This window comes from Accipiter gentilis, chromosome 26, assembly GCF_929443795.1.
Source record: "Accipiter gentilis chromosome 26, bAccGen1.1, whole genome shotgun sequence".
NCBI lineage: Eukaryota > Metazoa > Chordata > Aves > Accipitriformes > Accipitridae > Astur > Astur gentilis.
The window spans coordinates 11667970-11680420 of record NC_064905.1 but is presented as its reverse complement, the minus strand read 5'-3'; the positions used below and the strand labels follow the sequence as shown (position 1 = coordinate 11680420).

The following is a 12451-nucleotide window of genomic DNA, read 5'->3' as shown; positions in this document are numbered from 1 at the left end:
GTAGGATGATGCAAGAGCCTTGGATGCATTTTATACAGCTGAAAACCCAACAGTGCAATGGGACAGATGCAGAGATAGCAGATAGAGTAATAACTGGTTATGAGACTCCCAGTTGCAATTAGGCCATGGAGTCAAAGATCCCAGCACAGACTGCAACCAGGAGAACATCAGTTTTCAGGAATGGGTCATCCCTGCTTGACTGGCAGCTTGGGAAGTGTTTATTCAGTGAATATTTGATGTGAGCATGGACATTCACAGTACACTAGGCAACTGGAAAGATAAAGACGATTACTGCTCCAGATACCACAGTAGCTAGTTATACTACTTACACAACATCAATTTAAATGATGTGATTTGAGATTTGTTTGCAGAAAGTGCTGGCATTTTATTTTTTTTTTCTTTTTCCCTACCAAGCTTTAAGCAATGCAGTACACAGAGAAAGATGAGAAATCTGACTTCTCCACCTGCGAACTTTTTAGGTTCAATTAACCTTCGTGTTTCTTTATAGATAAGTGACAAATCCTGCAGCCACCAAATCTGGGAAAGATTACATCAGCATCATCAGCTGATCCCATTATTCCCTAACAAGCCTACCTAAAGATGTACATGATTGAGAAATATTCAATTATATCATCAACTGATGCACTGGAAGAGAGAACCAAAATGTTGGACTAAAATTTAAAGTATGAATACAAGCTCTTTCCACTTCTTTCAAGTTGAAATAGTTTCTCAACTAATGTAAAAGTACCATACTTAAAAGTACAAATAAGGACTGAATGGGGGCCAAGAGAGCTGAGGCTGTTCAGCCCAGAGAAGAGAAGGCTTCTTACCAAGGGGAAGAGGATCTTAGCCATCTCTAGAAATACCCGAAGGGAGGGTGCACAGAGGAGGGAGCCAGGCTCTTCCCAGTGGCACCCCGTGACAGGACCAGAGGCAATGGGCACAAACTGAAACACAGTAGGTTCCCTCTGAACATCAGGAAACATGGTTTTACTGTGAGGGTGACTGCGCACTGGAGCAGGCTGCCCAGGGAGGTTGTGGAGTCTCCATCCTTGGAGATACTCAAAAGCCGTCTGGACAGTCCTGGACAACAGCTCTAGGTGGCCCTGCGTGAGCAGGGGCTTGGACCAGATGACTGCCAGAGGTCCCTGCCAACCTCAACTGGTGCGCGATGCTGAGAAACATGGATAACCAGGGAAACTGAACAACAGCAGGCAAAACTTCCAGCCCTATTAAAAGGGCTAAATTTTGAAGCAAGGTTCCTGTTCTCACTGACTACCCTCAGAGAAAGAACTGCATCAATCTCTCAGCAATCAGGAAAAAAACTCATTGGGGGATACTTGGCATTTACACCGCAGAGCATCAGGACTGGTCCATACTGTGGCTGCCACTCTGCTCTGGCATCGCTGAGTGCGTTTGGTTGTGGTACACAGCACCTGCTGCCTATTTGGAGAACACTTATCTCACCTTTAAGGGACAGAAACACAGCAAGCACTCAAGCACCAATTACATGAAGGGCTTGGTGCACTTCGCAGCAACGTACAGACACCACATCTTGCCAAAATACTTGCTTAAGATTTCTTTTCTGGTGGAAACACACCATTACAAATAGGAAGGCAAGGCAAGAGTAATCTGATTTCCACTCCCCCCCCCAAAGAAAAGCCCCACATATTTGCAGACAAGTATGCACATGCCCCCTGGATATTCTCAGTCCCCAAAGATTCCAGCCTGACTTGCCTGGCTTGCTCTGGACCACTTGGCATGTGATAGCAGCCGCACACATTTGGCAGAGACATTTTTAGAAACTTCCAAGCTATGAATTCACCCTTCCATTTTGGTAAAGCCAGTTATGTGGAAAGCATTTCAAAAGCAGAACTTCAAATACAGACTTAATTTCCCCTCAATTCTTACAGAGGGGTGGGGGTGCAAATATTACACTTTTCATTTATTTTCCCACAGAGACTTATCCTGTAATATTTCTGTATTTGCTGACACTATAATCAATAACAAAATAATTAAGTCAAATAAAATCTTTTTTTTTTTTTTTCAACACAGTTACGCCATATGTTAAAACTATTTCCAATTCCTTCCCTAAGATCTGTGTTTTATTGCAAACACTAAAAGGTGACTTTCCTTGACAACATACATCTAACTAAACGCTTAGGAAGCGACCTTCATGCTCCACACTTCAGGGATGTACTGGGGAGATGCCCACAACCCCAGCTACAGCAACACAGATACTCAGCAGGCGCCTGCTGGTGCCCACAGGCTTTCCACCATGGCCATATAGGAAGAGAGACCAGTATCACATCTGCATTCACAGCCTGCTAACCACGTGCTAGCAAAACAGCTAAATACCCGACAGTGCTGCCTGGCTCCTGACACACAGAGGTGCCTTCCAGGCATTTTCCCCTTTTCCCCAGGTGTTCAGAAAAAGCAAACCGGTCACAGTTGTTTGGACTCCCCAGGCAGGACCTGACAGGGACTCTCAGAAACCAGCAAGTTCTAAACCTCTAAATCCACTGAGGCATCAGAACAGCCCCATCCTCATCCCCAAGTGGCTCCAGCTGCACAGCAAAACACCCCATGTCCTTTAAACGGCTTCAGTCCCCTTTGCCAGGAGGACACAAGTAGTTAACCAGCACTCAGCTGATGAGCAGGAGTTCATTAACCCACAGCTGCTTGATTGGTACCAGCTGCCTGTCTCAGCCCCCGAACTCCAGGGCAAGGAGATTTCAGGCCCTTTTTAAGCTCATAGTAGTTCCTCACTCCTTGTTTTAAAGCAGTGTTATTCTTTGAAGTAAAAAGATTTTCACTGCAGCTGTTTTACTACAGTGAATCCCACTACCAGCTTGCAGCGACCACATCTGGTATCTGCTACCTCAAGGGGAGGAATGGTCCAGGTAGCAACAGGAGCACTCCTGTTTGCTTTTACTTGCATATGAACCCTCTGGCACAGCCCTGAACGCTTCTCCAGAGCCCTCTTTCTTTCTTCCTCTAAAGCTCCCCAAACACCTTCTGCAGTCCTGGAGCTCTTGGTCTCATGCCTGAGCCCAGAAGTGCAGAGGGAGCAGAGACCATCCTCTTCTCACCATCCCTGATGGGTCTGCTGGGCTCGTCAGGGCAAACATGAAGGGTGAAGCACCTAAGAAAACACTACTCCCTTTGAAACGAATTGGTGTGATGCCAGTTTTTACCCTTCAACAACACAACCTTGGGCATGCAGCAAAAGCAAGACCCTGAGACCATCCTGCGTGATTCAAACCCCACCTTCATATTCAGAGGTGGCCATGGAGAACAGTGGGCTGCCCAAAAGGCAGAAAATGCAAATATAAATCCCCCCCATAGACACAGAACTGCACAGGCCTAACTTTCCACAATCCCTGGATAAAAAACATGAGTATCAGACAACAAAAAGCCAGGCACAACCACAGTACTGTTCCCACTCACTTATTCAAAAGGTCAGATATAGAGACCTACCTTCAAGCCAGGAACAAGGTCTGTAGGCGAGGAACAAGCCAGACACCATGTTACAGCCCGGAGGGAGGATGTTTGAGCACACCCACTCAGCCATCCCCAGCTGCAGGCCATATGGGCTGATTGAGGCATCCCACCGTGCGCAGGAGGGATCCAAGGCAGCCACCACCAGCTCTGGCTCTGCTCCAGCACCCCACCACTAAGCCAGGGTGTCTACTGAGGCACCACTTGGGGTGGGTGGCCCCACGTGTTAGAGATGGTGCTTCACCAAATCACCCTTCTTACCCAAAAGAGGAAATAACATTTATCTTGCTGTTTCTACTGATCATTTCTTTTCAGGTCTGTGGCCCATCGGGAGCCTGGATGCTTTCTTGCTGCCTATGGAAGGAAATGGTTCAAGTACCAACTGCTGCAGATCGACCCATTGCATCCCAGCGAGGATTTCTACTCTTCCCCTCTCCTAAAAGGTCCAGTTGTCCTTGATCTTTTTTCACTTATTTCCCTTGTCTCCAAGGTCTGTAAATTGACAGTCAGTTTATACAGAGCAGGCAGGTATGTTTACAAAAGAACTAGATTTTTTTTTTAATGAAATCCAGATGCAACAGAAACCAAATGTCATAAGGAAGGTCCTTAAAAGTTATTTTTTGCCCTCAGAGCGTTCCAGCAGGTCAAGGTCTGAAAGCTAAAATTTCAGTAACAAGATGAGAACAGAGCAAAAACCAAGCCATTCAGCAACAGACCTTTTATTTTCCCCCAAACTGCTACATTACAATCCCCATCCAAAAGATTACCCCTTTAAAATGAACTTTACTGAAATTGTCAGCATTGTGAGAAAGCTGCTGCTTTTTTAAAGGTTGATCTACGTTCCAACAGGACCATGTCGCAAAGATAAACCCAGTGAAACTTCCTGCAGACAGTCGCGCTGCATCACTGCTTGCAGCAGAGCTCTCCCCTCTGCTTAGTGTCCCCGTATCTCAGAGATCAGCAACAACCTATTTTTATATTGCATCCACATGAGGGAGGAAATACTGAGGCAGCTAGTGTTTGACCACCTGCAGGTACCATGTTTCAGAAAGATGAGACTGTTTTCAAGCTGGCTGAAAAAAATAAACCCACATTGCTACATCTGTCCCAGGAGCAGTAAGTAGTCCATAAAGAGAGAATTTTATTGACTGTTCTGAAGTTGCATAAACCGTCACTGCACTGCTGCTTTGGAAAATAGGAACTGCTGCACAGCAATTCACTTTGAATGTATTTATAATCTAAATAATCTTCATGTCTTAAATATTATTTATATTTAAAGCTGTATTTTCCAAGACTGGGGGACAGGTGGAGACACTTTTATCACCCTTTGTACGTTTGTACACATCTCTGCAGGGGGCACCGGGACAAGCGGGCTCCAGAGAGGGCAGGAGCCTGACGCTAGAGATTCTATGCGTGAAATGCAACAGCCAGTATCACTGGGATGGATGAAACTTGCTCCATTGTGGCCCCAACTTGCAGACTACACAATGCTCTCCTTGGTTAGCAGCCTGCTCATCGGAAGACTTCCTCCAAAGCAAGGCTTTTATTGTTATTAAAAAGCACATAAGCGTTGACTTTGTGTAACATATCTTTTTTAAGCCAAGTAATTTCCCTCTTACTTAAAACCAGAACATGCACATTGTCAATTTATTTCAATCTTTGTGTAATTCTGTATCTCAGGGAAGGCTACTAGGAGGGCTGCACTGAAATACGATGAATAAACCATACAGAAAAAGCCACATCCATTCTGTCTAGTCTGCATACTACAGGACTTCCAGGGCAAGAAAACGCTCTCCACTCCCATGCAGTAGTGCCCTCTGCGGGATGTACCCATCCTAGTGCAGAGGTTTCCAAATCCCTTGTTACTACTCCAGGAAGAAAGGCTCAGGTATCAACTCTTTAGGCAGAGCCCTTGATTTTAAACTCAATTACAAATTCCAGCTTTTCTTGTTTATGCACATAGCCACGCAATCACCCCTTCAGCTGTCCCATACTCCAGTTTGGATTACTACAATCTACTGCCACTTCCGTCTTTAACCAAGCTTGTGGCAGCTGCCAAAAAAGGGTAAACGGTGACTACTGGTACGATCTAGTAAATGAATATTACAATGACAAGCTAATCGACTGGTCGCCTCTTCTCTCTAAACGTATGTCCTGGTTTCAGCTGGGGCAGAGTTAATTTTCTTCCCAGTAGCTGGTATAGTGTTATGTTTTGGGTTCAGTATGAGAAGAATGTTGATAACACTGATGATGTTTTCAGTTGTTGCTAAGTAGCATTTATACTAAGTCAAGGATTTTTCTTTCAGCTTCTCATGCCCAGCCAGCAAGAAGGCTGGAGGGGCACAAGGAGTTGGGAGGGGACACAGCCAGGACAGCTGACCCAAACTGGCCAAAGGGATAGTCCGTAGCGTGTGACATCACGCCAAGTATATAAACTGGGGGGAGTTGGCCTGGAGGGGATGGATTGCTGCTCGGGAACTAACTGGGCATCGGTCAGCAAGTGGTGAGCAATTCCATTACGCATCACTTGTTTTGTATATTCCAATTCTTTTATTATTAGTCATTTTATTATTATCATCCTAATTATTACTATTTTCTTCCCTTCTGTCCTATTGAACTGTCTTTATCTCAACCTACAACTTTTACTTTTTTTTTTGATTCTCTCCCACATCCCACGGCAGGGTGTGTGTGAGCAAGCAGCTGCACGGTGCTTAGTTGCTGGCTAGGGTTAAACCACAAACTACTATTGAGAACAAACTACAAAGGTAACCTAGCCTCAAATTTCACACAAACTTACATACTGCTCTTTGCTTGACATCATATTTCTTAGGATATATGCACTGCCTTTTAAAAAGTTTACTTCTAACCACTAAATTAAGGCAGTATTTAACCATTCTGTGAGAGTTTCCTAAACAGAACATCAACTTCACCAGTCAGCTCTGAAGAAGCAATGAAACAATCTCCAGAGGGGAAGGCAACATCAGTTTTAAGAACACTGCAGTACAGTTTTTGGTACTTCAAGGTACTATATGGAGTGTGGCAGGTTGGCATTTATGTTATTAAAGCAAATCAACTACCATTACTAAAGCACAAGAGATAGGGAAAGTAATAATTGTAAAAGATTTTACTGAGAGAAGATCAACTGTACGAGCAAAAAAAAACTTTCAAATGTATAACTTGGCAGTATTTTGCAAATATAAAGTATTAAGTGGAATTTTATAAAGAAAAGGAGCAAAAAGGCTTTTGATTTCAACAGATTGGCAACGTAATTCTCAAATCTACTGTGTGAATTAATAGTAACAAATGGGGCTCCCATTTTTGCTTTTGTCAGAGCCCTCCCAAGGCCAGAGGAATAGAGCCAGACTGCATGTGTGCTATGCTCCCAGAAAAAACAATCCATAAACAACCACTGCTGTTAAGTATTAAGCAGAATTTTTACACTGGAAGTTATTCAGACTCTTTCAATCCATTTGACTTTGTTTTTAAACAAAACTCAGTTTACATGGATACAATAAATAGTTTATTAACGGAATGTATGCAAGTTTCTCTCTTCCATCCTTCCTCTTACTCTCAGCACCTTAAACACAGATGTCAAAGCAGCTTCCAGTCCAAGCCACGGACACAGCTTAATTTCAAGGCAAAATGAAGAGAGGTTGAAAACTAAGACTGGCACCTTTGGGTGCCTAGTTCCTCAAGTGTTTGTCTGGTTACCCAAACCTACAGGCAAATTGGTGTTTCTTCTTTCCACACCTTGATCTACCCGATTCTTTCTGACTTGTATTCATTTAAGCTCTTCTTAGGCAGGTCGCATGCTCTGTGGGGACAGTATGAAGTCATGCCTGCTCTACGCTCTTTCAGCTATTGCAATATCCCTTTATTATTTTATTTAAAAGCCCTATTATGCCATCTCTTTCTGATCTTTTGTAATAGTTCAGTTTAGCTTTGGAATTTTACAAAAATGGAAAGAGTCTTTTTTTCAAAATATAGAGTACTGTGGCCAGGAATAAGGCAAGGGCGAGAAAGATTAGCAGCTTGTCCGTCAGTTCCCTGCGATTGTACTTTGTTATTAGCTTTCGCCCCAACTGAATTGTCCCAGACATGGACTTAAATTCTTCATTTGCTTCCAGGATGGTTCGTGAAGAATTGGCTGAAATTAAGGGGGAAAAAAAAAAAAAAATCAGCTGGTTGCACTTCAAAAATACATGACAAAGGATATAAGCATGCAATATTTGGCAATACAGATAGTGCCCGTGAGACCCTTCTGGGTCAGACTGACTTATGGGTAAGACAAAGGCAGACTGTGTTCTTGCAGAAGCTTTCACAACTCAGCAGTCCTGATGTGCTAAGGAAAAATGCAAAGCAAAATAAGGCTTAAAGGCTCTACGTCCTGTTCCTGAATTTTTAATTTTTAGGTTACCAGATAAAATCTAGTTCCTATTTTTTATGAACAAAGTCAGTGCTACCTGAGAGCTCGCTGGAAGCAGAGTGACATAAGAATGGTGCTAGAACCACTAATTTAAGAGAGAGAAGTCACCATCACTATCAGCATCAGTTCTAGCAGCAGCAGGACAGGTCAATATTTGAATAAATTAATTGCACAACTGAAACTGTTCCTCCAAGCCAGAGCAGTACATCAGTGGGATTCACATGGGGTTGCGGAAAGCGAAAAAGCAGCATGCAGCAGTAAGAGATCCTTAATTATTCAGGTCAAACAATTTCAACAGTTTTTAATAGTTATTTTTGACAAACATAATTGGTTTGGGGTTTTTTCTTTTCTAATAAAAAAAAAAAGAGAAAATTAACTAGAGGAAAAATGTGTTGATTGGTCTCAACTAAAGACAGAATTTGAGAATACACCAAAACAGCAAGATGGAATATTGGTCCCTTTCAACTTCTCCCTCCCTGTGAGAAAACAAACAAGGAAGCAAGCAAACAAATGCCCCAAACTCCTCAGTCTTCCTCCTTTCACTAAATGAAAGCAAAAGCCCAGGAGTTCCCTTTTCCTTATATTACAGAATGCATACCCTGTACGACCTATGCTGGTATATCGCTCTATACTGAACTGATTGATTAAAGAAAGGTCAAGCTCCAAGCATGTTTTCCAGTTCACAAAAACAAGCATAGTAGAAATACGCCTGTAGTATTTTGCAAAACATTACGTCCTATCTTAAAGAGGCATTTTCATCCAAGTGAAAATAGAAAACTTGTTTCCCATCGCTAATGACAAAGCAGAGTTTCCCTGCTTCACAGCTGCATATATTCACTGCATACTAGGAAAAGGACTTGCTCAGGAAAAAGGAAATTCTAACTACTGATGCAGAATTTGCAGCTGGGTTTTGTAAATGACCTTTGATAGTTTTTCCCTTGATGAACTCCAAGTGCTGTTCAGTAAGAAACAGGGTAAAAAAGTGTCTGCCAAACTGTCTTTAATGGGACAAGAAACATGCTACTTTTGCATGAACAAACCGTGCCCAGCTGCCATCCTCAGATGGGGGAAGAAAACAAGGAGGGCAAAAGTTGTGTTATTTATCTTTGTCGTTAAAACTGTTCTCTCTTCTGCCCAAAAGTACAGCTAGTAAGAGGCCCAGGCAACACAGATCCAACTTCTAAATGCTTCATGAATCACCAGTTCTGACAGGTCACTTGATTTATTGTCTTAGGAGTCTAAGCCAAAGAACTGGGTGAAATCTTGGTTTCACAGTCCCTGATGCGCTGCTGACAGAGCAAGTGACCTTGGGTTCAAGTCACTTGATCTCCTTGTCTCTTAGTCATCCCAGCTGGAGACTGGCTGAAAACAGTCTTCCAGCCATACTAAGTTTTCTCTGTGTATGGACTTGTACCTACGCTTTCATTTTCTCTGCTATTACCAAATGCATGCCAGGACAGTAGCACAGAGTAACGCGAAACACACTCTTAGTACCGTGTGAGCTCATATTGCTTTTACAATTGCTTTTATGTGAAACTAAAAGAAAAGCTCCTCATCCTGCCCCCTTTTTGTTTTCATAATCATGAAACAGAAATTCCAATGAACAGCTCCACACAATGTACATTATTATTTTCTGTTTATGTGCAACCATTAGAGGAGTTCTGCTGGACGGTCCTTTAATTAGCACCATAGTATGCTCTCCTATAGCAAAGCAGGTTTCCACTATGCTCCACACCACATCAGTTCGCCTCTCCCCATCCTAACAGAACGGGCAAAAGGTGCTTCAATCATCCAATCCATACCCAAACCCCCGAATAACATCTGTACCTAGGGTCTGCACGGTCTCCTCACTCTGCTGTACTTGCTGCGACATCATCCTGCTAATGCCCATCAGGCTCTCTGTGATGTTACTTGCACTCTCTGCCAGACTTTCCTTTGTAGTCTTTCTGAAAAAGAAAGGGAAAAAGTGAAGCAGGAAGGGATAAAATTATGTCTTTGGGTACTGTGGGGAACATGCTGCAGCCAGGGACCTTAGTATAGAGCTTGGGACCAAACATTTCTGGCAATGTACGAAAGACACAACTAGTTTCTACTGCATGAAAAATTCAGATTATCTTCACTAAACAAGAAAAAAAAAATCACAAAATATTAAAGTAATGAGCCTAAACAACTGCTAGTGGCTCAGAATATCACAGGGGCCCATATTTCACCACTTATTCATCCACGACTGTACAACTTCATGAGCTGGTATGGAAGTACTGATAAAAACTACCACTTTATTATCCTGAATATCCCATTTGCTGCTTCATGACACTAAATACGCCAACTTTTCAATACAGAAATCACATAAGATTACATCCCGTTCTGCATGTGAAAACAGCTTGCATAATGATCCATTACTTGTTTATAAGCCTGATTGCAATCAATGTAAAAGACAGTCAGAAAAATTATGAAGGCTAACTTAGCCCCTTTTCCGCTTAGATATGCCAACGCCAAGAAACCCTGAAATTATCACAATCCTTAACAGTTTATATCACCACTAAAGGTAAAGGCACTCATAAAAGAAAAGCTATGTTCCACATACAATTAAGTAACTTCAAAACATTACATCACTTCCATTTAAAACTAGTGACTGTAGCATACTGTTTAAATCTCAGATCATACAGTGGGACGGTGTAATACCTTTGTCTTAAGGAGTCTCTTCCCTGCAGCAGTTGATCTTTCTCAGAGTTGTCGATAGCAATTTTGCAAGCTAGATTTGCCTTTCTCCAAGCCGCCTGATTGCTGAAATCACAGGAGTAGAATGTTGTAACGTGACGGTAACACCTTGCAAGCAAAAACAATTTTCACAAAGCAATCACCACTGTAACTGAGCACCCCAAATACATGTGTGGACTTTCTTTATATTACACCATAGAATAACAATATACTGTGCTTTCATTTCTCCTCCTAACTGTACTGTTTATGGAGCAAGGGAAGAAGAGAACTGTGCCAGCTGTCAAACTGGCAGCTCAAGCCACCTACTTACAGGCTCAACTGCTCAAAGGCACAGACCGTGGTTAAGGAGTCAGGCCGGGAGGGAGGCAAGGAGAAGGGAGTCCTGCCCTTTCCATCCCTGATCCTCTCTTAGTCTCGGGCGAAACAGCATCATGTCAGCGACCGCATTTGCAAAACGGAATCCGAGAGATGCTGTACAGAAGTCAGATTATCTCTGGTTACGGGGGACCTGTAAACAGCACCGTCTGCCCAACCCACCTGAGCATTTGTTTCTTATGGTTTTCCACCTCCCGCAGCAAGGCTTGCTTCTCCGACTCTTTATCTTGCTCCTTCGCCATCTGTTCGAGCTCCTTTGGCAGAAAGCAGAAACACGAAAAAGCTGATCAACAACTGCTGCCCCCTGCAACTCGCGGGCCCCAGCCCCGGCCAGGGAGTGAATTAAGGGCAGATCGACCCCATCAACCAACAAACACCCCACGGCCGGGGCTCCCCGCCGCCACCCCCTCACGCCAGCTGCCCCCCTGCGGCCCGGCGCGAAGGCCGCTCACCGGAGCGGCCCCCGCCCGGGAGCCTCACCTGGATGCGGCCGCGGAGGTGGCGGAACTTCTCCTTCACGGCGGCGTTGAGCTCCGTGAGGGCGCTGAGCGGCCCCGGGCAGTCCCGGATGTCCTGGAAGACAACGGACCGGTCAGCGCGGCCCGCGGCGGGCACCGCCGGCCCGCCCGGGGGGCTCCCCGCGGGAGTCGGCGGCCGCCCCGCAGCCCTGTCGGGGGGTCCCGCCGCGGCGGGCGGGCGGCGGTACCTGCACGGCCGCCTTGATCTCCAGGTCGAACTTGACGATCTCTTGGTGGCAGACCCGCACCGGCACGCCGGCGGCCGCCGCCATCTTGGGAGGGGAGGGCAGGAGAAGGCCGAGCCGCCGCCGCCCGGCCCGCGGGCGCCCCCCCGCGGGAGAGAGGCGGGAGGCGCCGGCCCCGGCCTCCTGCCGCCCGCGCCGGAGAGCGACCCGGGGGCTCGGCTGAGGGGGGGGGCCGCGGGTGGCGGACGGCAAGCGGCCGTTGCGGTCCGCGGTTAGCGGTGCTGGGCCGAAGAAGGCGGAGAGCCTTCCCTCGGTGCAGCCAGCGTTAGGGGTTTTACAGTTCTTCGGGTAGCGAAACGTTCCTTCGCACACCGCGTAAAGGCGTGAAAAGGGGGGGTGTTAGCTGACGAGGGCTAAGGTGGGTCCCTCAACCTTCATGAGCTAAGGAAAGGGCCCAAAGCAGCACCCACCGGGGCACCCAGGAGAAGCAAGGATAACATCGGGGCTGCAGGGGCCTCCGAGGCTGCACAGCTCTACCCCCAGCAGAGCCCCCCACGTTCCTGGGTGGACAGGCCCAGGCCACCAAGGTCTTCACACCTCAGCAGCAGGGCGGAGGGCTGGAGTCAGCGCCAGCAGGCTGGGCGAACAACAGGAGGTGCCTTCCGTACCCCTGAAAGGAGGAGAGGGCAGGCAATGCAACGGCCCTTTTGCTTTTTGCGCAAATTCCT

At 45.6% G+C, this 12451-nt stretch overlaps 1 protein-coding gene across 2 annotated transcripts; it reads right to left on the bottom strand.

Annotated features, from left to right (window-relative positions):
• Nucleotides 1-4204: 4204 nt before the first annotated feature.
• BNIP1 (BCL2 interacting protein 1) lies at nucleotides 4205-11834 on the bottom strand. 2 transcript variants are annotated; one of them, XR_007509665.1, is made up of 7 exons: nucleotides 11727-11834; nucleotides 11501-11593; nucleotides 11183-11274; nucleotides 10610-10711; nucleotides 9755-9873; nucleotides 6029-7648; nucleotides 4205-5424 (listed from the first exon to the last, which is right to left on the bottom strand). XR_007509665.1 is itself a non-coding variant. In XM_049829264.1 (6 exons), the coding sequence occupies exons 1-6, from the start codon at nucleotides 11808-11810 to the stop codon at nucleotides 7452-7454; spliced, it is 687 nt and encodes a 228-aa protein (XP_049685221.1). In that variant the 5' UTR covers nucleotides 11811-11834; the 3' UTR covers nucleotides 4205-7451. The 2 variants fall into 2 exon arrangements, 1 of the variants encoding a protein (XP_049685221.1); XM_049829264.1 differs by having other exon boundaries at nucleotides 4205-7648.
• Nucleotides 11835-12451: the final 617 nt, after the last annotated feature.